Consider the following 27600-nt stretch of genomic DNA (forward strand, 5'->3'; position numbering starts at 1 on the left):
ATTAACCTAGTAAACCTACGCTGCACGCCCTCAATAGCAAGAATATCCTTCCTCAAATTTGGAGACCAAAACTGCACACAGTACTCCAGGTGCGGTCTCACTAGGGCCCTGTACAACTGCAGAAGGACCTCTTTGCTCCCGAGATGCTGCCTGACCTCCTGAGTAACTCCATCACCTTGTCTCTTTTTTTTAATCCACTGCATTACAGTGAATAGTTTAGTTTAGTTTATATATGTACAGCACAGAAACAGGCCTTTCGGCCCAGCGAGTCCACCCCGACCAATGATCCCTGCACACTAACACTATCCTACACACTAGGGACAATTTGCAATCTTTACCAAAGCCAATGAACCCACAAACCTGTACGTCTTTGGAGTGTGGGAGGAAACCGAAGCACCCGGGGAAAACCCACGTGGTGATGGGGGGTCACAGAGAGAATGTACAGACTCCGTACAGGCAGCACCCGTAGGCAAGATCGAACCCCGGTGTCTGGCGCTGTAAGGCAGCAACTCTACCGCTGTGTCACTGTGCCACTGTATGCATTGGTGCTCCTCCTAAAGCAATTCATTTGGTGTGGCTAAAGTCCTTGATGCTAATATACTAGAGTGCTTTCACTTTTATAAAGTATTTACAGTGGATGCATAAAGGGAAAGAATGAAGTGTTCCAAAAAAGCAGTTGAGTCAAGTTGCACGTAATTAGCAAATCACATAATTTGACAGCAATTGAGACTGAGAGGATTACATTCAGGGTCACTTGGTGTCATTTTGAATTGCACGCAAATGTCTTTTGAAGAAAACACAAAGGAATTGATAATTAGAGCTAATTCAGGGTTTAATGAGTTTTTTTATTGTAAAAATGTATGCATATTATGTTTACATTCCACATTATTTAGACATTTTGCAATATGCAATAACTGCAGCACCTGCTGGAAATGATGGGAACTACAAGCAACCTTGATACCAAAATAGAACACTGATTCTCTTTGGCATTACTTCCTTCAGGTTTCTTTCTTGGCAATTCTATTATGACATGTTAGGAACATGATAGGATGCCATGTGGCTGACTGTTTTCATGCTGCATTCTTGTTTGAACAACAAATCAAAGTCATGTAAAACGGGACAGACAAGATAAACCTTGGCCCATGACATTATCAATAATGGTTGCAGTGGTGACATTAAAAGGCTATCGAGCTGAGTATTGAAAATTATCTCAACAGCAGGCAAGATGAGAGAGCCATGTCCTTGAACCTTCAGGTTTACTAACTGGGCTTTAACATGTCCTGTTTTATTTGCAACCAGCTGCTGACTTGTTGCTCCAGCTGGGTGGTGTGCTCCAAGCATTGAGCTGCTGCAATATCACTTGCCCAGACATTAATCCGGCCACTGGGAAAGAGGCTCAGTGGAGAAATAAGGGTGAAAGCACAAGGAGTCAGCCACGCACTAGACGCGGTAGGTCACGGCATCGAAGGCACTTGAGTTCTTTAGACACGTTAATTGGGCCGATAAATAAAGATTTCAGGGGAAAAAATGATGGAATGAACATAAATGAGACAATGGTCCAACTAACTCCAGTTTTAAACTTCTTAAGTCCTACTTCTGCCTGCTGGAGGGTGTTTTAGTCTTTGCACTAAATTAAATATTTCATGATTGGAGGAAGGACGTATTGGGCATTCTCCTTCACGTTACTTCAGCCACAATCTGTCCTGTAAAATACTTTTTTTTTGCCATAACTTTGACTTCTTGTTCATTATTTTCCATGATATTGGTGTTCAATTATATCATTTCAAGGCAGGAAATGGCATAAAGTATACATTTAGCCAGCCATGTACTCAAATAGATGTCATGGAACATATTTCAATGAGTAACTATTATATTGCAGTTCAAATGTAGGAAGGTTAGATAGCAATTGCCATTAAAGTTTGAAATATTTGATGGATATCTCAACCGATCATTGAACTATAATTGAGCTCTGAATGATCAGACATAATTATTTAAAAGGTGCCACATACAGGTGGTTGTTACATTTTCTTTCTTATAAAAAAGAATTTCTTTCATGGAAATCTACATAATGTTTGATTCATTAATCAATAGAAAGCATATTAAACACGACAAACCATAGTTTCAAGTTATTAATGAACATGTAAAATCTATGCTTTCCACTTTCATTGAATGAATGCCTAAATTACAACATTTACACAAATAATACAATATTACAATAGCTACATCTTAGACCAACTGAACCTCTGTGAAGTGATGTGTGGAAGACGATTATAATTGATTACAAGTGCTCTAGGTTTTGTGCCATTCTTTAGCTTTTGTACTTTGGGGAATTTCCTTTGAAATGCAGTAACTGGGAGCATACAATATCTTTCATGATCTAAGGATATCCCAAAGCATTTCACAACAAGCGAGTTTTTTTTTGTACTGTAGTTATTTGTGCGACACTGTGCTTAGTGTGTGAATAGAAGGGCTATGTATTTTGTAGCACAATTATGGCCAGATTATTTTGTTTGAGTAATGTTGGGCAAGGAACACGCATTGTCCAGATTATCTAAAATTACCATGGGAGTGTTTAATATCAATATGAGGTGGCGGATGGTTCAGCTTTTCATTTGAGCAATGGTAGCTCTGGTACTGAACCAAAGTGCCAATTAAGCACATGGTTACACAAAGACTCCAAAAGGAGCAGAATTCCAAATTGACAATTTGATAACCAATTAGCTTGGCTGCTTATTAATCTCTTAAATTTTGAGTCTGGGCTCAGAGCGATTTGATAGCATCAAGATGCACAATATTATTTTTTTGGCGAATGCAGCAAACTGCATCAGGTTTGGATCATCTCTGGACAGATGCGGGACAGCAATTAATGATTCAATTCTGCACAATATTTCAAGACAAAACCAAACTATTTCAATATCTGAAAAATATTCATTTTACAAGGAATAATTACCATTTTGCAATAGAGGGAAAAAGGTTAAACATCAAGTGCATGTTTATAGTGACGTTAAGTGTCTTACAAATGAAGGGCACATTTTGATAGGAGATATAAACACATTTTTTTTTTGTTCCATTAAAGTAAATGCTATAAACTGCAACAAAAATATACCCCAGAAATTTTATTCTTTATATGTTAGTGCTTAATCCTCACCTACTGGTGCCCAATGTGTACTTTAGTGATTATCGTACCTTTTTTAGTAAATTGCAGAGCTGATTAATTAAGACACTGCAGTGTAACTGCCTATAAATCAGCGATGATCATACAATATAAGGAAAGATTGCTTTACATATAATCTTAGCATTTGTCTCAGAGTGTAAAAAAAGAGGGGAAATGCCCAGAATATTGGGGGTATGGGGAGAAGGCAGGAACGGGAATTGTGAATGATCAGCCATGATCTCATTGAATGGCGGTGCTGGCTCGAAGGGCCGAATGGCCTACTCCTGCACCTATTGTCTATAATATTTAATAGAATCGGGATAGTGAACCTATGATAGGTGTCAATGAACTAAGATCGCATGAAGGTTTCCGTAGATAAGCATGGCAACGTTTTTTTCAGCATTAATCGACAGTGATCCACAAGATTCAGAAGAGCATACCAGTAAAATAATAATGATGGATGGTTGCTGGATGACTCAACATCATCTGTGCTGGTTTTGATGACAGCGAATAGTTTGTTGATGGTTCTCTGAAAATTAAAACCTTGTGCACAAAGAAACAAAATACAATTAATTTGCATAACTTTCCTTAAACCGGGTCTTACAATGGTTCAAATAATTACATTCAATATGCAAACCGATTTCAGAGATTTGGAAACTTTCTCTTCAGCATGATGATATTTGTTTATCATTACCTATTATTTGCTTTCTCAAGAATCTAGGGCGGAGCAGCAGTCGAGTTGCTGCCTTTTACTGCCAGAGACCTGGGTTTGATCCTGACAACGGGTACTGTCTGTACGGAGTTTGTATGTTCAGGTGGGTGACCACCTGGGTTTGATCCTGACAACGGGTACTGTCTGTACGGAGTTTGTATGTTCAGGTGGTTTTCTTCGAGTGCCCCAGTTTCCTCCCATAAATCCAAAGTAGTTCAGATTTTCTAGGTAATTGGCTTCTGTGGAATTGTCCCTAGCGTGAACTAATGATTAATGGTGGGCCAAAGGGTCTTTTTCCATGCTGTATCTCTAAAACTAAAGAATCCTGCCCCAAACATGGATCTTCATTATTTTATTTGAAAGATGACTTCAAGATTATTCTCATCCAGTCTTACCCATTTAACTTATTTTCTATACATTCACTTCCATTGGCACAACATAGAACCACTGTTTATAACTGGCATCCTATACTTGCATGTGTATTAAGCTCTGGCAATCAAAGGCAAATTTCAATCTCAGAAGTGTACAGTCTATTCTGCATTAAGTAGAGTGGCATGGTGGCACAGCGGTAGAGTCACTGCCTTACATCACCAGAGACCCGAGTTCGATCTTGACTACTGAACTATTGCTGTTTATACGGAGTTTGTACGTTCCTCCTGTGACCACGTGGGTTTTCTCTGGCTGCTCCGGTTTCCTCCTACACTCCAAAGACACACACATTTGTAGGTTAATCGGCTTCAGTAAATTGTAAATTGTCCCTAGTGTATGGGATACTGCTAGTGAATGGGGTGATCGCTGTTTGGCATGGACTCAGGGGGGATGGGCTAACCGCTCTGTATCTCTAAAGTCTAAAGCTTCCACAGTTTGGTGAATGGGAATCAACAGCTGTGAGACTTCATCCATTGTAGCTAAACAAATAAACTAATCCTGCAAGCAATACAACAGTTTTCTGCATAATATAGATCAACCAGAACATTTCCACTGTCTAATGAGAAAAAAAGCACTTACTTTTTTACTAGTTCTTCTCATAGCTATTCCGTACATTCACTGGTAACTGTTGGAGTTTCGAGCTGTCGCATTATGGTGGCCATCATCTGGGGGCGAGAATCAATTCCTTTAACTTCCAGAAGTATATTCCAACACACTTGCCAGTGTGTAAATAAGCATGATGCAAGATCTTTGCAGGTAATTTTAATTCACTCGCTTCATACTTTAGACATCTAACCATTCTAATCTTCACCCTCCAGTGTAGAATGTAGATTCTCCTTCAAGACTGGAGGGTGAAGATTAGAATGGTTAGATGTCTAAAGTATGAAGCGGGGCATTCGGAAATCCATTGATAAACCTCCCTCAAAATTGTTTTCTCAGGCTTCAACTTTTGTGATAATGTTTCGATTACTCAATTTCCCTCCTTTGCTGCTGTGGCATATAGTTTCCATCTACATGTCAGTGAAACTATTTTTAAAGTACAAGCGAAATATAGATTGATGTCCCAAGTTTACTTTCACTCCTCCTGTCTCATGTACTGTCAAAATAGTGCACAGCCAGTTCCCGCAGGCAGCTACGATATAATGTCCAGCAGCTGGCAGAGCTGCTGCCTCATAGTGCCAGAGATCCTGGTTCAATCCTGACCTTGGGCACTGTCAGTGTGAAGTTTGCATGCTCTCCTTGTGAATGGGAGGGTTTCCTCATGATTTGTACAGACATTGTGGGCTGAAGGGCCTGTTCTCCCACATTTCAAAGACATGCACGTTTGTAGGTGAATTGGTTGCCATAATTTGCCCCTGGTATGTAGGGAGTGGATGTGAAAGTTGGATAACATAGAACTAGTATTAATGGGGTGATTGATGATTGGCATGGACTGGGGCATTGGGCCTGTTTCCATGTTGGATCTACCTACCTACGTACCTACCTAACTACCAAACCAACCAACCAGCTAACCAACCAACCATATTTGGTGATGTTGATTGAATAATATGTTCACCAGAATACTGCAAAAACTTTGTTTTTCTAAATAGTAACATGGCACCTTTCACATTCGTTAAGAGGACATCTGGAGTTGTGGTTTAATTCCCTTGGTACTGTACTGAGATATGCACGAGTCCCTGGATTGAGGCTAGGCTACCAATCCCTGACGAGAACTTGGCCTTTGGGCCAGAATGGACTGGTGCCCGGTGGTGTGCTGACTGCCATGAACAGCACTAGCCTTTGACCTTACACCTTGTGTAAGATGGAGGTTTCTAGCACATACTTGGTGCAAACATTGCTTATGTTTTGGTGACCATTCCCATTCAGTCAGGGTGAACAGTCACATCTGTACTATTTTAAAATCCAATATGGGCTGACAGAACTAACACATTCTAAAGCTGCTGGTAAACCTAGGCATGCTTTAAGGAATAAAATACTTTTAACCAAAGTAAGATTTTATAGGGAAATTGCTTATGCAATTATGATATTCATTAACTCAGTACACTTGAAGTCATTTGCAGAGAAAGCTGGATTCTGAGATAGAGCAGAGGGAAACTGCATGCTTTGAGGTTAGAAAAGACAAGTGCCCCTTTCTTAGTTTAGTTTAGTTTATTGTCATGTGTACCGAAGTACAGTGAAATGCATGATAACCAGTCAGTGGAAAGATTATAGATGCTTATAATTGAGCCATCCACAGTGTACATATACATGATGAAGGGAATAGCATTTAATGCCAAATAAAGTCCAGTAAAGTTCGATTAAAGATAGTGTGAGGGTCTCCAATGAGATAGATAATTGCTCAGGACCGCTCTCTAGAGAGCTGATAGGATGATTCAGTTGCTGATAACAGCTGGGAAGAAACTGTCCCTGAATCAGGAGGTGTGCATTTTCACACTTCTGACCCTTTTGCCTGATGGGAGAGAAGAGGGAATGACCGGGGTGCGATTTGCCCTTGATTCTGCTGGAGACCTTGCCGAGGCAGCATGAAGTGTAAATGAAGTAAATAGAAGGGAGGATGGCTTGTGTGATGGTCTGGGCTGCATCCACAATCTCTGCAATTTCTTGCGGTCTACTTACCTGTTTCTCAATGACTTTGGAGAGACCCATTGTTTCTTTTGGTATTAAACTAGCAGCTGATAATGGCCAGGAATTATGTCTTCAATTTGTTCCTCAGGTGCCAGATGGTTATTTAAATTAAGACCATTTTTAAAAAATCTGTTTAAAATTTGAGAGAGAAGGGTGTGGAGGGACTGGTTTCTGAATGGCCTCTCATTGTGTGAAAATACTTGCCAGCTTTTCAGCAGCGGACCCTGGTAGCTTATTACACGAGGAAGTCTGAATGCACACATCAATAATACTATGCCACAATCTCTTAGAGACTGTAGTAATTGCAGTATCACAACCCATGAGGCTAGAATTCTTTGGATCATTCAGTGCACTTCCGCCCTCACTCTGGCACATTTTTGGGAAAATTTCGAAAATAGGAGACACCAGTCTCCAGCCTAATGTGGCCGAATCTTCCTCTGCCAGTGACAAGGGCCAAGGATAGAACCATGCTTATGGTTGGGGCTTCTTCAGACTCTGTATATGCTGTGAGGAGGCTCACTGAAGGTCTTGTTAGTGTGAGTGTAGACTGCCTTGGCAGCCTAGTCCTGGGAATTGTCCTAGATCCCTGAAGATCAAGATAGGTTGGACACAAAATGCTGGAGTAACTCAGAGGGTCAGGCAGCAGCTTTGGAGAAAAGGAATGTGACATTTTGGGTTGAGACCCTTCCTCAGATCCCACACATGGGTTGGAGGTAATTCCCTTTCCCAAACAAAGGACCTAGTGGATTCTACTGACTGTTTTCTAGGGCAGATGTTATAATTTCCAGCTTTCACCCAAACTGGCCTCTAACAGTGCAGTATGCAGCAACCTAGGATGTGCGTGTACTTAGTGTGCTCACTATCACCAACAACATACTGCAAAGGGATGGGACAACATATAATGGGATCAGACAAGTGGGGCTGGTGTTGGAGGTGATGTGGTGGTATTGTGATTCTTGTATTCTTCAAATCTTATTTCATTTTTACCAAAGTGCTATTGAACTTAGAAGCTGTCATTATTTAATACAAATAAATGCGACGTACCTCCTCTTCCATTGACCGGTTTATTAACATGTTCACTTCCTCCACATGATAAATCTGAAGCTTGTTGATTGCCACAATCTGATCACCAGGACGGAAAGCACACTTCTCATCATCCGAATGAATGACACTGTCAGCACAAGGGAAGAACTTTAGTACATTTTGGGAGGTGGTGAAGTAAGCCACAAGGTGGCACTATTATTCCTCATGTTGTTGGAAGGAACTGCAGAAGCTGGTTTAAACCCACAGATAGACATAAAATGCTGGAGTAACTCAGTGGGACAGGCAGCACCTCTGGAAAGAAGGAATGGGTGACATTTCGGGACGAGACCCTTCTTCAGATATCTGAAGAAGGGTCTCGTCCTGAAACTCACCCATTCCTTCTATCCAGAGATGCTGCCTGTCCCGCTGAGTTATTCCAGCATTTTATGTCTACCATTATTCCTCAGTTCCCCGAGCCCCAATTCAAGCTGGCTCTTTGTTGATGCCATTAGGTGCAAGTCTATTTGTCCTGGAGACAAGCATTTGGTTGGGTAGAATGCACACAGGAAAACTGTGAGGGAAACTCATACTTCTATAAAAGAAAAGAGCTGGAATTCTCAGTCATTTATCTTAAATAGATGTAAAATCTTGCAATTTTATTATTGCAGACCCACAACTCTTACTTCCTGATTAATTTTTTTCTAAGCATCGTATTGTATTTCAGGCCCTGAACTCAGTGAAGGTCTGAATTACCTTCATGTTTTGGTAGTCACCTAGGGTTAAGGATGACATGCACATTACCAATGTAAGTCATTCATAGGTGCCATCAATTGCTTTCAAAAGAAAGTCACCATTTTTCTCATTGTTGACACGGAATGTATACAGTACTTGAAATCTGCTGATGTAAACACGTAGTAACATCTTTGTAACATGCACAAAGCAATATTCCATGCAGTGTCAATACCTCAAGTGGCACCACCACTGCACATAATAACAACAAGCAAATGCTGCCATTTAGTCAAATTCTATTAGTTAATTCTGCTCAAACTTATGTACGGGTCAGGACCCTTACATAAGTACTTCTTTTTAAATATGATAACCACGATCAACATCATGTTTGGCATAGACATTGTGGGCCAAATGGCCTGTTCCTGTACTTTACTGTGCTCTTCTATGTTCATAACAATGTTATATGAAATATTTTGCAATAACATAGAAAGAACACTTTTATCATCTAATATTTTAAAAAAATATAGATCTTGAAACATTTTCAAAGAAAAGGTCAAAAGCTACTTACAAAACTTTGTCATCTAATTGCTGAAGTTCAAGGTTGTTTTTGAAGTAATCACGGCAAACTGTAATATCCATTTTTTCCAACTTGGTGTCTTTTGTAACTTCGCTGAAAAATAAACAGATGTATAAATTCTGAGAATGATTAGTGACAAGCAACATCAAAAAAAGTCTGGGGGTCATGGTGACCTGATACTACATCATAAAGCTACAATACTCTCCCCCTCTCTTTCCCACCCTCCACTAAATGACATTTAACTACTTCCACAGTTCACAACTATGGATCCCTCTTGGACTCACGCCTGTTAGCTTCTTGGGGAGTGACCCCGTCATTCCCATGCTCCAACTACTTCTTTCCCTGCATCAATTTGCAACCAATTTTCACTTCAGAGATTAATGTTACAATCCTTTTTGTAACCATGGTGAGTGACATACAAAATGTCATATACGATCAAGAGCATAAAATGCAGGAGTAACTCAATGGGTCAAGCAGTATCTGTGGAAGGAATGGACAGGCCACATTTGGAGTTGGAACCGTTCTTCAGATTGGTGGTCAACATTTTGGGACGGGACCACTTCTTCAGACTCAATTCCCGAATCTGTGGTTCCTTGTGTGTCCATACACTGTCAGGCATTGTTCTTCCACTCAATGACTATCTACATTGAACTCGGCTCATGAGAAGAACACTAAACAAGACTAGTGACAAGGCTGTCGCTCGGCTGCATTATTTAAATAATGGTGAATCCAAGGAAAATCTCCACATTTCCTTTTACACCACGCGAGTCAGTTATGCATGTTCCCTGATATTCCCAGTGCCTGATTACAGAACTGTTTTGACAGAAAATTAATTACTTGGCTACATGATCTATGAGGCCGAGGTGCAGGCAGAAATTTAAATTTGATTACTTTAGGGGGACACTTTTTGAATATAGTATGTGCTTAACTGGAGAAGGCTTCCATTTCCACTGCCGCCCACCCTATACACATATTCCCGCTGCGAGGAGAAACGAGAATATATATCTCAGCTTTTTTTTATTTTTTAAAGGACATTAAAGCCACAGTACCACAGCTGGCAGAGCTGCTGTCTCACAGAGTCAGAGACCCCGGGTTCGATCTTGACCTCAGGGACTATCTGCGTGGAGTTTGCACGTTCTCCCTGTGACAGTGTGGGTTTCCTCCAGGTGCTCCCATTTCCTCCCATATCCCCAAGACATGCGGGTCTGTAGGTTAATTGGCCTCAGTAAATTACCCCTACTGTATAACGAGTGGATGACAAAGTGGGATAACATAGAACTAGTGTGAACGGGTGATCAACGGTCAGCATGGACTCGGTGGGCCAAAGGACCTGTTTCCATGCTGTTATCTTTAAACTAGAACCAAAAACCCCAAAATAGACACGTTAAAATATCTACCTAACATTTAAACTTTTTAGTTGATATTTTCTTAATATTCTTTGACCTAAGGTAATGAAATACTTTGGAGCAGACTGAATATAGCTAAAATATATAGTAATATGGTAGATATAATGTGAGCAAAGCACCAAGTCAAATTCCTTGTATGTATACATATTTGGCCAATAAACTTATTCAGATTCTGATACCGATTTTGGTTCTGATTCTGATATTGCTGAACTACTGCTGATTTCAAGGATACCCTTGACCCAGCTAAAATGCAGCTCTGCTCATCCTACAACATTCCTTGGGCTTCATTATTATCAGGCAGCCAATCTTTAGTGGAACTATGAAGAAAGCAGTGCCACAGATCACAGGAGACATTTTAAACTTTGTATTAATTAAGCATCAATGGGAACTGTGCTCTTTAATAGGGCTTTTATAAATATCCCTTTTGATGTTTGACGCAATGGGTTCTATTAGACACAAAACTGACGGCTTATAATAAAATATTTGGTCAAAAGTGAGGAATCCATTGAAGTTTTAGAAACATCCATGAAGATCATGATTTCACACACTTAAGCCTGGCTATAAAAGTAAACATTCTATTTTGATGGATTTCTTTTACACTTAACTGAGATACAAATTGGCACAAACTCCAAAACTAAATAATCTGGCAATTGAATTTTTTGCTGAAGAGAGCATGTTGAAAATAGAAAACTATTTGACTATTAATTTCTGAATAAGTAGAAGTATCTCAGAGCGATTCATATCATAGATAAATTATGGATTATGGGGCCTGTTTCCATGTTGTATGACTATGACTCTAAGCTAACATGGATCCTGCAAAGGAATTGCCCATGATCCAAAATGTCAACAATTTCTTTCCACGCACAGATGCAGCTTGACCTGCTGAGGTTCTCCAGCAGTTTGCCTTTTTCTGCAGTGGGAAAGAGAAATTGGCACGATGATTGCAGGCGAGGAAGCAATGGCAATAGTTCCCGGTTGATAGTTGGGAGTTGTGATGGGGGTCTTGGAGCATTCAGGGAGAGTTCTAGATGTGATCAAGAAGGCGCAGCATAGATGCTTAGGGTAAGTGAGTCCCAATCTTCTCACCACTCTCCCTTTTAGACCTTCTGACTGAGAGTATAATAAGGACCAAATTAATGAAAATAAGCTTAGCTATTTGTGGGAAGTCGTGCATAGTATCGTGGGTGAGCCTAGCTTCAATCGGGAAGCTGCTGATAGTTCAGGCATTGGATTTTTTTTTTAATGGGATGCCTATTATACAGATTTAAGGTACAAATTTACTTCCAAGTGTTCTTGTTGTAGGTTAAAAGAAGCAGGTTCAGATTGGACGGAAAGGCAGTGGGACCAATGAGACCAACCTCATATTAAATTATCTTCATCCAACATTTTCCAGGTCGAGAGAATCAAAATCAAGAAATGATGTCACGGCATCTTATTGAAAAAGCTTATGTCAGTGCAGAAGAGCGGATTTCGTTCTTACCCAAGCGATGTTTTCAATGACTCCATGTTAATTGAACTTCCTTTGTTTGATTCTTCACGCGGTGCCTGATTTTCAGTGGTGAAAATATCTCGATAAATGCCACTCCTACAGAAAGAAAACTGTCCATCAGCCCTACGTTCATCATACAGTGTGCTACACCAAGTTTAAAGAAGTTTTTAATGACATACCAAACCTGGATTACAACTTAATAAATTAGTATACAGATTAATTTAAGGTACCTTAAATGTCCATTAAAATCCCTTCACACAAATATTTCAAAATAAGGAATCTTTAAACAAACATATAAAATGTAAAGAAAATTAGTCATGTTATTCTACATTTTACCTCAACCATATACTAATAGTTTAGTTCAGAGATACAGCATGGAAACAGACCCTTTGGCCCACCGATTCCACACTGACCAATGATCACCCGTACACTAGTTCTATGTTATCCCAGTTTCACATCCTACACTCCAGGGGGCAATTTATAGAAGCCAATTAACTTATAAACCTGCACATTTTTGGAATGTGGGAGGAAACCGGAGCACCCAGAGGAAACCCATATGGTCACAGGGAGAACGTACAAACTCCGGACAGACAGTACCCGTAGTCAAGATCGAACCCGGGTCTCTGGGACTAAGGCAGAAACTGTGCAACTGTGCCGCCCCAGTTGCATTTCAGTCTTTATGAAGTGCCCCGCAATGTTTAAAAGGAGGAAACTAAAATTGCACTTCTTGCTTCTTAATGTGGTGGGCACGAGAGTTCAATCGTGGACTGGCTGTCATCACAATTGTTGGGTGCCAGAGGGACCTTTGAAATATGCCCGACAGCAACAAGCACTGAATAAAAGAAGCCAACGCCACAGAGAGATAAACAGATGTTTGGGGATCTGGTTCCTTTCAATTGGCAAATAAACGCATTGGCTTTGCTGCTCACTGCAAATTCTGGGGTTATAAATGTAGATGGGTGCGAGTCAGTGCAATGGGAAAAATCTGTTGAGTAATCTGCTGCCTGATCTGTTGAGTAATTCTGTAATTTTCAGCCTTCGTTTCAGATAAAATCATAGAATCATACAGCATGGCAACAGGCCCCTCACCCCAACTCGTCCATGCCAAACAAGACATGCCAAAGTAAGTCTCCTTTGGCCATATTTCCCAAACCTTTCCTATCCATGTACCTGTCCAAGTGTCTATTTTTTAGTTTAGTTTAGACATGCAGCTTGGAAACAGGCCCTTCGGCCCACTAAGTCCACGCTGACCACACTAGTTCCATATTATCCATGCACACTCACTACATGCGAGGGACAATTTACACAGGGCCAATTAACCTACAAACCTGCACGTCTTTGGGATGTGGGTGGAAAACAGGACACCTGGAGGAAACCCACGCATTACAGGGAGAACGTACAAACTCCACACAGCAGCACCCGTGAACAGGATCAAACCTGGGTCTCTTGCGCTGCAAGGCAGCAGCTCTACCAGCTGCACCACTATGCTGCCCATTTTAAATGCTGTGATAGTACTTGACTCAACTACCTCCTCTGGCAGCTTGTTCCATCTTAAATTTTCAGTATCTGCAGTGTTTGTCTTCAAGAAATTGACAAAACGTGGAAATATAAATTTCAATGTAATTTCGCCACAGGGGTGGACAGATGACAAATGGAGTTTAGCTCCATAACCTGTATCCGATTGAATGTTATTTAAAGGCTGATCAGGTTGTTCAGATCCACACTGTACCACTCCCTGGTATTTAAATGGAAAAATGCCATCACATCAGAATTCCCACTGAAAAGCATCTCTTGTCATTTGCAAAGAATAACATTGTTACATGGTTATATTGGTTATACAACTCAGGTGAACTGTGGGTGGTGGCAGCTTCAACAAGGAAAAAAACAGCACCTGGAACTTTGATGTCAAAGTTTAAAGATCATTTCATGCTTTTTTTTCAGATATACTACAATTGTTGTAAAGCTATCAAGCCAATTTAGCAGAATTAGATAGAACTTTATCCTGAGATCCATTCTATATGCATAATGTAGTAAGCGTTTCAAATGTATTTTCATTTAAGAAATATTTGTCTGAAATATTTTTCCCATAGGCCAGAAACTAAACTGAAGCCAGTTGGCAATTCTCCACTAAACCTTGTTGCTCGTCTGAGCAGAGTGAAAACTGACTAGATGGTACCTTTAATCCCAGCTAAATATTTACTAGGGTTTGGAAGTATAAATACTGCATATGACTAGCAGAAGGAGTAAAATGGAGAACAGGCAAGGTGTACTTAGTGAGGTAAATTAACATCAAAAGTAAACTGCAGCTTATGGTTGGTGCCTAAAATGTCACATATTTATGCTAGAAGTACATACTTTGCCATATTATTGTCTTCAAGTAAATGCTCAGAAGATGCAGGATAGTTGATTGATGAAGCTGAACCACGCCAGTCTTTACTGCAATAAAAACATCAAAAAGATTAACTTACAAGAAACACAATTTCCCATTTTTAGTTTTAAAAAAAGAGTATAATGTAATATGGAATTCAAGGTCCGAATACTTATTTCTAACATACTTTCACAATCTTCACTTGTTGGAATTTAGAAGGATATGGGGAAACTTTCATTGAAACTTACCAAATAGTGAAAGGCCTGGCTAGAGTAAATGTGAAAAGGATGTTTCTACTAGGAGAGTCTAGCATTAGCTACCATAGACTCAGAATAAAAGGAAATGCCTTTAGAAAGATGAGGAGGAATTTCTCAATCAGAGGATGGTGAATCTGTGGAGTTCATTGCCACAGACGGCTGTGGAGACCAATAGATAATTTTAAGGCAGACATTGACAGATTCTTGATTAGTAAGGGTGTCAGGAATTATGGGGAGAAGACAGGATAATGGGGTTGAGAGGGAAAGATAGATCAGGCATGATTGAATTGCAGAGTAAACTTGGTGGGCTGAATGGCTCAATACTGTTCCTATCACTTATGAACTTCTCAATGAGATCTCAATTCCATCAAATCTGGCAGGCAGTTTAAAATAAGATTTAGGAAAGCGATTCACACAGCAGCCTGCTGATGTGTATACATTTCCCAACACTCACAGCAGCAGAATCCTATCATGGTTCTGAATGTAATATTTTTCTCGTATAGAGGAAGAATCCATGCTCTTGCACAACAGTGCCAGATGGAACCTCCATAGATACCGGTTGCTGTTTAAGAGTGCCGAGCTTACAGTTATAACTTATTCAGCATTTACGTTCATAATTCTCCTGACATGGAAGGATGTTTTAGCCCATCAAATCTCACAGATCAATGCCACTCCACCACTGCTTTTCCCTGTAACCTGCTCTTTCCACATTCTCAAAATCCCCCCCCCCCCCCATACCCAGCTCTACCATTCATGTAGATACTAGCTTAAGGTTAGAGTTTGAAGATACTGCATGGAAACATTTGGTCCACGCTGACTACCTATTCATTCCAGTTCTATGTTATCCCACTTTTTCATCCACTTCCTATATGGTAGGGCCGATTTTATAGAGGTCAATTAACAACAAATCCGTATGTCTTTGGGATGTGGGAGAAAATCGGAGCATCCCGAGAGGAAACCCACACGTTCACGTGGAGAACTTGCGAACTCCAAAGTATGGCCACTACATAGTGATTTTGTTGATTTTTACCAGGAGGGCAGAAGGTGCACTTTCAGTTTATAATAAACTTAAGCTTCCAACAGGTAAGGCAAGTTTGGGAAAGATGCTGTTTGGGCATCATAAAGAACAGGCACAGTGTAGTCACATTTCTGGCCCATCAGGCATTTTGAAACAGAATCTTTATGAAAGTTAAAAAACACATATGGATCAATTCTGTCTACACAATCTATAATACAATGGGCTTGCAATGTATGAGAGAAAAATACTCCTCAAAATGATCTTTCAGTATACTATCAACTATTACTTTTGCCTATTGGGTTGCCATTCAAATTCTTCTTTATACTCACATTGCAGCCATGGGCTCATAGATCCCCGAGTCAGCTGACATTGCTTTCTTACTTCTCCAATTCTAGATTTGTTTAAAAAAAAACATTAGCTTATAAAAGTTAATTCAGAAAAGAGCCATACTGCATATTCAAACACAAAATGTTTTAAATCTCCAACTACATAAAAGACCAGATCGGTGGGCTGGAATCACAAACAGACTGGATCAGGTAAGGATCACAGGTGTCCTTCCTTTGAGCATGTTTATAAGCTGGTTAACCATTCACATCAGTACAAGCCACCATGAACATTACCATCATCAATAACCACCTCCATCCCTTTACTCCTTATGCACGCATAAGTACATCCCTTTACTCCTTATGCACGCCAAGTACAAATCCAACTCAATTTACAAATTCACGGATGACACCACGCAGCAAGTCAGTTATCAAATAATGATGAGACGGAGTATAGGAAGGAGATTGAGAACTACGTAACCCAACCTTTCTCACTATGTCAGCAAGACAAAGAAGATAGTGATCGACATCAGGAAATGAAACGGTACATATACGGTACATATACATTGATGGTACCAGAGTAGAGAAGGTTGAAAGCTTCAAATTCTGATGAGTAAATATCACCAGCAACTTGTCCTGGACTAGCCATATTAAAGCAATGATCAAGAAAGCACATCAATGCCTCTAATTCCCGAGAAGGCTTGGAAATTTGGCATGTCCCTAACAACACTCACCAACTTCTACCGATGCGCCCTAGAAAGCATTTTAACGGGATGCATCACAACATGGTTTGGGAACAGCTCCATCCAAGACCGCAAGAAATTGCAGAGAATTGTGGTCGTAGCCCAGACCAACACGCAAAACAATCTCTTTTCCATTGACTATCTACACTTCACGCTGCCTCAGCGAGGCCACCAGCATAATCAAGGATGAGTCTCACCCCTGACACTCCCACTTCTCCCCTCTAACATCAGACAAGAGGTATAGAAGTGTGAACACCTCCAGATTCAGGGACAGTTTCTTCCCAGCTGTTATCAGGCAGCTGAACCATCCTATCACCAACTAAAGAGCGGTGCTGAACTACCATCTATCTGATTGGAGACTCTCAGGATATCTTTAATCAGATCTTACCTTGCACTAAATGTTATTTCCTTTATATCTGTACACTGTGGACGGCTTGACTGTAATCACGTATCGGCTTTCTGCCGACTGGATAGCACGTAACAAAAGCTTTTCACTGTGCCTCGGTACGCATGACATTAAACTAAACCAAACTAACAATACAAGGTTATTTTTTCATTTGACTGGCTGAAAATAAATTATAATCAATGATTTATATCCTTGGATACTAGTTCAGTAACTTAACTAATATTTCATCATACTATCAGTGTAAATAGACGTATTAGTAGGTAAGAAGCAGGAATTATTATTGAAAATCTCTGATAAACTTACTTGAGTTATAATCTTCCTGGGATCATCGTAGACGGAATTTGTGTCTGGAAAAGGCAGTGAATAACTACGTGGCTTCTCTTTGTTGTCCAGGTGTGGTGTAGGCTGCAAATGATAAAAGCTGAGTGAAACAACTTATTGTTTTGTCACTTTATCATAACAATTATATTCATGTCACAACTTAATAGACAATAGGTGTAGGAGTAGGCCATTCGGCACTTTGAGCCAGCACCGTCATTCAATGTGATCATGGCTGATCATCCACAATCAGTACCCCGTTCCTGCCTTCTCCCCATACCCCCTGACTCCGCTATCATTAAGAGCTCTATCTAGCTCTCTCTTGAAAGCATCCAGGGAATTGGCCTCCACTGCCTTCTGAGGCAGAGAATTCCACAGATTTACAAGTCTCTGAGTGAAAATATTTTTCCTCATCTCCGTTCTAAATGGCCTACCCCTTATTCTTAAACCGTGGCTCCTGGTTCTGGACTCCCCCAACATTGGAAACATGTTTCCTGCCTCTAGCGTGTCCAATCCCTTAATAATCTTATATGTTTCAATGTTGCTGATATCAATATTATTAGCATGTTTCCACTTCTGCTTTTACTACAACATTGCTGACAGGATTCAAATAAATCACTGAAGTATGACAGCGATGCAACCTTCATTCACATAGAATATGTAGTGTGGCAAAATTGTAGGTTTTATGCCATAGAAGGAAATAGTAGGGTGGATAAGCAAAAGAGATGGATTTTAGGGAGCATTTCAATGGAGAAAGGCATGAAGAGGCAGTGAGTTTCAGCATCTAGAGTCTTGATAGCTGTAAACGAGGTCTCAAGTATTAGGAGTGTTAAATTTGGAGATGAAATTTAATGGCAGAATGGGAGGACTGAAATTAGCATGGCTTATTACAGAGATAGAGTGAGGTGAGGCAATGGAAGAATTTGAAAATAAGGCTGAGAGTCTGAAAATCAAGATGGTGCTTAATGGGGAGCCAATGTAAGGTGTTGTTGAATAGGAGATGATTTCAGTTATGGTCTGTGCAGCACAGTTCAAGATGGCAACGTATTTGAAGTCAATGGATTTGAAGATGCAGAGACCGTTTAGAAGGCAAATCCTGCAAGTTCATGGCTGCTCACATGGCATTAACGCTAAGGGACTTTATGTAATGCTCTACTGAAATCCACATAGTTGATTATTTTAGGGACGATTGGAAAAGGAGAAGTCCTGAAGCCTAGGGCTGTTGACATCATCCTGTCCTAACTCGTACCTTGGTGGTCAAGGGGCAGCCAGATGATTTTCTAGTGTGCTCTCACCTTGAACAAAATTCAATGAGTCATCACAATGTATACAGCAGAGAAAATAGACCATTTGGCTCACCAAGAGCAGCACTGTGACGCAGCGGTAGAGTTGCTGCCTTGCAGCGCAAGGGACCAGGGTTTGATCCTGACTACAGTGCTGTCTGTAGGGAGTTTGTACATTCTCCCTGTCCCTCCCCACGTGGGGTTTCTCCGGGTACTCCGGTTTCCTTCCAGGTTTGTAGGTTAATTGGCTTAGGTAAAAAGTGTAAATTGTCCCTATTATGTAGGATAGTGCTGGTATACGGGAATCGCTGGTCTCGGTGGGAGGGCTTGTTTCCTCACTGCATCTCTAAACTAAGCTAAACTAAAAAATCCATGCCAACCATCAAACAGTCATTTGCACTAATAGACAATAGACAATAGACAATAGGTGCAGGAGTAGGCCATTCAGCCCTTCGAGCCAGCACCGCCATTCAATGCGATCATGGCTGATCACTATCAATCAGTACCCCGTTCCTGCCTTCTCCCCATACCCCCTCACTCCGCTATCCTTAAGAGCTCTATCCAGCTCTCTCTTGAAAGCATCCAACGAACTGGCCTCCACTGCCTTCTGAGGCAGAGAATTCCACACCTTCATGTTATGTTATTCTCCCCACATTTGCAACAATTTCCCATAGATCCCACTAGTCATCTCTACCAGGAGCAATTTACAGTGGCCAAATAACCTATCACACCACACTCTAAGATTTGGGAAGAAAACAGGGTACTCAAGGGGAAAATCACAAACATAGTGTTGAATATTGGTCACGAGAGCCAAGAAGCAGCAGTTCTATCGGGGTGGCAACACTTTATAATGAGGACATGAATATTACCTGTGACAACCTGTGGAGATGATTCCTGGGAAAATCATAAATGTCTTCTGTCGTTTCTGAGAAAGTATGTTCAACAAATGGCTTTGCATTTTCTTGTTTATTAGCCTGCAAACAAAGATACATTGATAATCTGTTAATAGAGTGTTTGTCCATCAAATGCATTGAAATCTGTAGCATCTTATGTGCTTCCTGCACCAGGTCAGCTCAAAATGGTTTCACTGTGTGATGTCTTGAGAGGTCAGGAGCTTTTCTCTTGAAGGTTGGGAGGTGTGGGTGCCGGAAATGAAGACAGAAAAGTTCTTGTTTTCAAACTTAAATTCCATATATTTAGTCTTTTCCAAAAACAGGTAAACTTAATTGTTTGCAGACAGGTACACAAAACCAAAACAGGTAGTTAAATCAAAACTGTAGCTTGCTGCCTTCTTACAAACTATAACTCAAACACTGCTTCTCTCCCTGTCTGCTCCAGTCATTGTCTCTCTTGTTAAATACACTGCTTCCCTTCCCTTTTAGCTCTCTCACTGAGGCAATCAGCTCACCTGGTTCAGCTGGGCAGCAATCAGTGTCAGCAGCAATCAGTGTCAGCAGCAATCAGTGTCAGCAGCAATCAGTGTCAGCAGCAATCAGTGTCAGCAGCAATCAGTGTCAGCAGCAATCAGTGTCAGCAGCAATCACTGTCAGCAGCAATCAGTGTCAGCAGCAATCAGTGTCAGCAGCAATCAGTGTCAGCAGCAATCCGTGTCAGCAGCAATCAGTGTCAGCAGCAATCAGTGTCAGCAGCAATCAGTGTCAGCAGCAATCAGTGTCAGCAGCAATCAGTGTCAGCAGCAATCAGTGTCAGCAGCAATCAGTGTCAGCAGCAATCAGTGTCAGCAGCAATCAGTGTCAGCAGCAATGAGTGTCAGCAGCAATCAGTGTCAGCAGCAATCAGTGTCAGCAGCAATCAGTCAGCAGCAATCAGTGTCAGCAGCAATCAGTGTCAGCAGGGCAGGCAGCCCTGCTGACTATGGGTTTTGTAGTCTTTTGCTGGCAACCATGATGGTTTGTAGTCCTTGTTGCATCCACCGGGAGAAAATGTATCTCCCCTCTATGACTCTACCTCTCATGATATCACAACTGTCAGATATGTCGCCTCATGATTTCAATACTTTCCACCACATCTATGAATTTCACTTTCAAAGTATCACTTTAGACTTGAGATACAGGCTCTTCGGCCCACCACTCTGACCACTACACTACACACTTGGGACAATTTACAATTTACCAAAGCCAATTAACTTACAAACCTGTACGCCTTTGGAATGTGGAAGGAAACTGGAGCACCCGGGGAAAACCCATTCGGTCACAGGGAGAACGCAAAACTCTGCATTGACAGTACCCATAGTCAGGATTAAACCTGGGTCTCTGGTGCTGTAAAGCAGCAACTCTACTACTGTGCCACTGTGCTGCCTCGTCGCCGATTACAATAATTTATGACCTCTAAACCTGTTGAACAAAAATGTCCCTGTTCATGTACATGGAGGTATTTCAGATTAGGCCATCTCAATGATTCGCTGTCAAAGATCATTTTGGTCTGTGAGATAAATTGACAATTTGGCCTTTTGCATTATCTTGATGATGCAAATTGTTAATTGTTAATAGCAATCTCCACAACACACAACATAAATGCAGACAACAGTTAGTGATCTAATAATTGTTTTAAAGTTTATGGCATGAATCGGTGTAGACAAACTTGTCCTTTTGGCATCAAAATGCAGAGGTACATTAAGTTCCACCTTTTAATCAGCTATTGAAACTTTTTTGTCAACCCTAGTTCTTGTTGTCATGATTTAGAAATTGTTTTCATCATTTGAAATGCATAAAGCTAATCCATGAAGTGTAATTGTAGTGGAGAACACATTAATGTTGTTATTTTATGTTATTTTCACTGGATGAATTTTCTAACTATTTTGTTTAGCGAAGCACGGGACTAGAAAATTTTACTCAATTACTGAAATATGCTTTGAAAAATCCATTCAACTGAATACAATGGAAAACAAATTTCAGAAACAGTGAAATACACTATTGGAATATTCTTTAACTAATTTTGAACAATTGCACTAAATGAATAAAAATGCATATTTTTAGTTCAGTAAAGATACAGCGTGGAAACAGAGCCTTCGGCCCAACGAGTCCATGCCGACCAACGATCACCTGTACACTAGTTCCACGTTATCCCAGTTTCACATTCTACACCCTCGGGGCAATTTACTGAAACCACGTAACCTACAAAGTTGCAAATCTAAGATAGACAATAGACAATAGGTGCAGGAGTAGGCCATTCGGCCCTTCGAGCCAGCATCACCATTCAATGTGATCATGGCTGATCATTCTCAATCAGTACCCCGTTCCTGCTTTCTCCCCATACCCCCTGACTCCGCTATCCTTAAGAGCTCTATCTAGCTCTCTCTTGAATGCATTCAGAGAATTGGCCTCCACTGCCTTCTGAGGCAGAGAATTCCACAGATTCACAACTCTCTGACTGAATTTTTTTTTCCTCATCTCCGTCCTAAATGGCCTACCCCTTATTCTTAAACTGTGGCCCCTTGTTCTGGACTCCCCCAACATTGGGAACATGTTTCCTGCCTCTAACGTGTCCAACCCCTTAATAATCTTATACGTTTCAATAAAATCCCCTCTCATCCTTCTAAATTCCAGTGTATACAAGCCTAGTCGCTCTAGTCTTTCAACATATGACAGTCCCGCCATTCCGGGAATTAACCTAGTAAACCTACACTGCACGCCCTCAATAGCAAGAATATCCTTCCTCAAATTTGGAGATATGGGAGATATGGAATATCCTTCCTCAAGATATGGGAGGAAACTGGAACAACTGGAGAAAACCCATGGGATCACAGGGAGAACATATAAACTCTATACAGACAGCGCCCGTAGTCAGGATGGAAACACGATCTCTGGTGCTGTAAGGCAGCAACTCTACCACTGCCCCACTGTGCCGCCCTCTAAATAAAACTATCCAAATGATCTCTATGAGATGGTAATTGGTTTTTGAGGCATTCTCAAAATATCTACTTACTACATATAGATTTTATAACACAAAAGGAGCTTTTGGCTCAACTCATCCATGACACTCTATGACACTCAAACCTTGTATCTTTCCTCATAATTCTTTTGCCTCCCCTCTATTCCCTCTATTCCCACCACCCTCTTATTCTAAATCAATTTGTCCTTTAATACTCCTTTAATATTCTTCTCAACCAATCCCTCTGGCATCAAATTCTACATTTGCATTTGGGTAACGATGCTTCATCGGAATTCCCGATGTGAGTTTTTGATGATTATTGTGTAGGATTTCTTTCTCTGCAGTGAAAAGCACTTCAGAATAAATAGGCTGAATGCACAGTCTTTTACCCAGAGCAGGGGAATCAAGAATCAGAGGACATAGGTTTAAGGTGAGAGGGGAAAGATTTAATAAGAACCCAGGGGGCAGCCTTGTCACTTGGAGGGTGGTGGGTATATGGAACAAGCCACTGATGTAATTGAAGCATGAGATGCTATGGAAGGTAGTTAAGGCAGGTCCAATAACAGAATTCAAAGGACACCATGAAAGGTATAGGGATAGGAAAGAGTGATATGGGACAAATGCTCCTGGCTTCGATGGGGCACTTTGGTCAGCATGTACGAGTTGGGCCGAACGTTGTGGTTCCAAACTCTATGACACACTGGGAGCCTGCTCTTTCAAAAACGTTCAGTTTTAAATACTTTAATTAGGTCACTCCCCCTCCCTCTGAACTTTCACCTGAATGCCAAACAGGCTGATAAGATAATGTTATGGGGTGGGGGCTGCTTTACGTCCTTGTCGTCCACCCTGGGTAGTTCTACGGAACTGGCAAAATTTGCAGAATAGCTTCAACTACGGTACTCTGAAGCACCAATTGCCACGTTTGATTGTTGTAGTTGATATACGAAAGAAGAAGATAATGTTATCAAATTTGAAACTCCAATTAATCAATAACTTTGAATATATGTTTAGCATTAATGTTACAGTGCAACATTGTGATACATGATGCCTTTTTATCGTGTGTGCATTTCCTTCCCCACTCCCATTAAGAGGTATCATCGTCCTGCAATGCAGCTCAAATGCTGCCCATGAACACACTGTATTACCTCTGCTTCCAGGAGCATGTCTTTGATTGAGGCGTAAATTGATTCGGCTTGGTTCGGTAAGGGAACGTCTTGTTGTTGGTTCGGCTCAGTTTTCACAAGTTCAATGGAAGTATTCTAGAAACAATAAGTATTTAACTATTGAAAACCAAGCATCCAATAAGTTGACTGGTCAGGCCTGTTCATTCAATTATTGATTTTTCAGTAGTATAGGACACTGTAGGATTACATAACTCTAACTAGGCTTTTCTGGACAAGGTGTTACCCGCATTCAAAATTACATCTCAGGGGTTTAGTATGAAATCAGATTCAATTTGTTTTAACCAATAATCCAGTCAACTACCAGTATTTACGAGATGATAGATACATGTTGCAAATGTTATGAAAGCAAGTGCCGCATTTGATATACTGTTTAGCTGATTCTAATGCAAGTGTACATTTGAAAGTTTGGACATCAAGCATTACAGCACAGGAACAGGCCCTTCGGCCAACAACATCCATGCTGAACACGATGCCCAATTAAACTCTCTCCTTCTCCTGCATGTGATCCATATCCCACTATTCCCTGCATTTCTGTGTGCTTATCTGAAAGCCTCTTGAATGCGATTATTGTGTCTGCCTCCACCACCTCCACCCACGCCAGTGTATTCCAAACATCACTCGCTGTGTAAAAACATTTTTCCCCTCATATCTGCTTTAAACTTTGTCCCTCTCACTCACCTTAAAGCTATGCCCTCCAGTCTTACCCAAGGAAAAAAAGGTTCTGACTGTCTACTCTATCCACACCACAGTTTGTTTTGCATGCATCCAAATAAGGGATTCTGTGTACATTTTGGTGTAAATTTGGAAATGAATACCTGTATTGAACGTGTAACCTCCAGAAATGTCGGAAGGGGCTGTTGAAAAGAAGATGTTTTGTAAATATTTATTACTTCGATAAAGTATTTTTTTGATATTTTTTTAAAAATCCACAAAAAAAAAATCATGATAATTATATATTTTTTCATGATAATGTCAATGTTTTATTACCTGACTTTCGCTTTCAGATGGAAAATTTTGACGCAGATTTGCGATTACTCTGTGCAATGATTCTATAGAATTTCTGAGGAGGAAAGAACACAAATAAAAGAGTAAATCCTGGAGGAAATGCTCACCATTTGCCCATGTAATATATTCCGCACGTTATCTGTTCAATCTCACAACTTTGTTTATTGACAGTCTTCCTGTAACTTTATGATACATTAAAACTTGTTTTAATGCCTGTGAAGGGTTTGAAAAACTGGAAAAGTGTAGCAAGGGAATGGCTAATGGAATTTAACTCAGGCAAGTACAATATGATGTATTTAGGGATGTTAAAGCCGGTCAGGACATACACACACACACACAACCCTGGGAAATGATACTGGACTCTTGTGTGCTATCTCAGTGTAATGTATTATTTCTACACTCTTGTACTTGTTACGTTGTGCCTATGTACAGTAAGATTTTTACTGAACTGCGTGCAAAAAAGGAATTTCACTCTACCTGCATACATGTGACAATAAAGTATCATTGATTAAACCATTTAACAGTGAGACCTTGGGGAACTACATAGTTCCCTGAAATGGCGATGCTGATAGTGAAGAAGGCATATGGTATGCCTGCCTTTATCGGCTGAGGCATTGATTATAGTAGTTGAGATATCACATTACAGTTGTACAAATCATTGGCTCAACTACACTTTCAGTACTGTGTGCAGTTCTGGTCACCATGCTAAGGGAGGATATCATTAAGCTAGGTTGTTAACCCTGGTCTGAGGGCTTGAGTTATAAGGAAAGACTGGATGTGTTAGGACTCTTTTAGACTTTAGAGATATAACGTGAAAACAGCCCCTTCGGCCAACTGAGTCCACGCCGAGCAATGATCACTCTGTACACTACCGCTATCATACGCACTAGGGACAATTTACATTTTCTACCAACGCCAATTAACCTACAAACCTGTGCGTCTGTAGATTGTGGGAGGAAACCGAAGCAGCTGGAGAAAACCCATGCGGTCACGGGGAGAACGTACAAACTTTGTACAGACAGCACCAGTAGTCAGGATCGAACCTGGGTCTCCAGTGCTGTGAGGCAGTAACTCTACCGCTGTACCACCGTGCTTCCATTTCTCTTGTGTGAAGGAGGCAGAGAGGTGAACTGACAGAAGTTTATACAGTCATGAGGGGCACAGAAAGGAGAGAGCGTGATAGCCCTATTCCCTGAAGAGCAGAGTCTATAACTTAAATAGGTTTAAGATGAGAGGGGAACGAATTAAAGGATTCTGAGGGACACATTTTTCACTCAGAAAATAGTGTGTATATGGAATGAGCTGTCAGAGAAGACAATAGAAGGAGGTCAATTACAATCTTCAATAGCTATTTAAAATAGTTTTTACTATGGGTAGTAAAAGGTTTAAAGGGATATGGGACAAATGCAGGCTAATTGGATTAGTGTAGACATCTTGGTCAGCATGAACATGTTGGGCTGAAGGGCCTATTTCTATGACTATAAGTGCGACTCTATGAATCTAACTCTGTTTATCTATTCTCAATTCCCACCATGAGCTGTTGAGATCGGAGATTCTGAACGAGGGCAATGCAAAATGATGAACAAGCAATCAAGATGACGATCTTATCTGATTATCCCTTACGCTTTTTGGCCTCCAAAAGGGCGGCACAGTGGTAGAGTTGATGCCTTACAGTGCCAGAGACTCGGGTTCGATCCTGACTACAGATACAGAGTTTGTACGTTCTCCCTATGACCGCGTAAGTTTTCTCCAGGTGCTCGGTTTCTTCCCACACTCCAAAGACATGCAGGTTTTTAGGTGAATTGGCTTCTGTCAATTGTAAATTGGCCCTCGTGTGTAGGACAGTGTTAGTGTATGGGGTGACCGCAGGTCGGCGCGGACTCGGTGGGTCGAAGAGCCTGATTCCACACGGTATCACTAAAGTCTAAAAAGTATAGGCTTGGATAAATAAACTACTCATTTGTCTTCGTAGCATTTAAATTACTAGGCAGAAAAACAAACATATAACATTCCAAACAAATATAAAGCGGGGAACACACTCAAAATTACTTCTTGTTAATATTTTAAGAAGTCCTTTGCCTTCCAAAGCATTCCTTGCATTTGATCAAATGCTCCAAAAGTTATTAAGATGCAATTAACTATTGTGTCTTAATCAATTCCTGCTTTAGATTAGAAAGTTAAAAGGAACTTCCGATTCTGTAATCTTCAGCAAAACACAAAGTGCTGGAGTAATTTAGTGGGTCAGGCAGCATCTGTGGCAGGAATGGATTGGCGACGTTTAGGGTTTGACCTTTCTTCAGTCTCCTTTCCAGTCGGGACCCTGCTTTAGATTAGTTAATTTCAGGACAAAACACATTCACTACATTTGTTCTTACACATATTTGTTCTTACACATATTTTCATTTTAAGATTTGTCATTCTTATACTTTTCATCAAAGCATGGGATATTAAATCAATTATTTGGCTGCTTCTTGACTCCACATTAGTTTATTTTTCATGCCTCAGATATAAGCGCTGCGAGGGTTTGAAGCGGAAGCATGTTCTTAATACTTGTAATCCCTACAATATGTGGTGGACCTGTTTTGACTTTCATATTTAGAAGTCACTGGAGAGCAAACAGGAGGTAGAAAGGATCAAAGACATGGTACAATGTAATTTAT

The 27600-nt window shown here is 40.6% G+C and overlaps 1 protein-coding gene across 2 annotated transcripts in view; it reads right to left on the reverse strand.

Moving 5' to 3' along the window:
• Positions 1-836: 836 nt before the first annotated feature.
• The window catches only part of LOC144600944 (pleckstrin homology domain-containing family S member 1-like), a 35405-nt gene continuing 8641 nt past the window's right edge, over positions 837-27600 (reverse strand). For both annotated transcript variants that reach the window (XM_078412837.1, XM_078412836.1), the window contains exons 6-17: positions 24923-24995; positions 24751-24789; positions 23897-24010; positions 19730-19834; positions 17563-17664; positions 16117-16178; positions 14500-14580; positions 12136-12240; positions 9241-9342; positions 7965-8091; positions 4875-4960; positions 837-3697 (exon numbers count right to left, since the gene is read on the reverse strand). In XM_078412837.1, the coding sequence (XP_078268963.1) occupies positions 4898-4960; positions 7965-8091; positions 9241-9342; positions 12136-12240; positions 14500-14580; positions 16117-16178; positions 17563-17664; positions 19730-19834; positions 23897-24010; positions 24751-24789; positions 24923-24995 (973 nt within the window). In that variant the 3' untranslated portion in view covers positions 837-3697; positions 4875-4897. The remainder of the gene's footprint in view (positions 3698-4874; positions 4961-7964; positions 8092-9240; positions 9343-12135; positions 12241-14499; positions 14581-16116; positions 16179-17562; positions 17665-19729; positions 19835-23896; positions 24011-24750; positions 24790-24922; positions 24996-27600) is intronic.

Source organism: Rhinoraja longicauda, chromosome 16 (genome assembly GCF_053455715.1).
Source record: "Rhinoraja longicauda isolate Sanriku21f chromosome 16, sRhiLon1.1, whole genome shotgun sequence".
NCBI classification, from domain to species: Eukaryota; Metazoa; Chordata; class Chondrichthyes; order Rajiformes; family Arhynchobatidae; genus Rhinoraja; species Rhinoraja longicauda.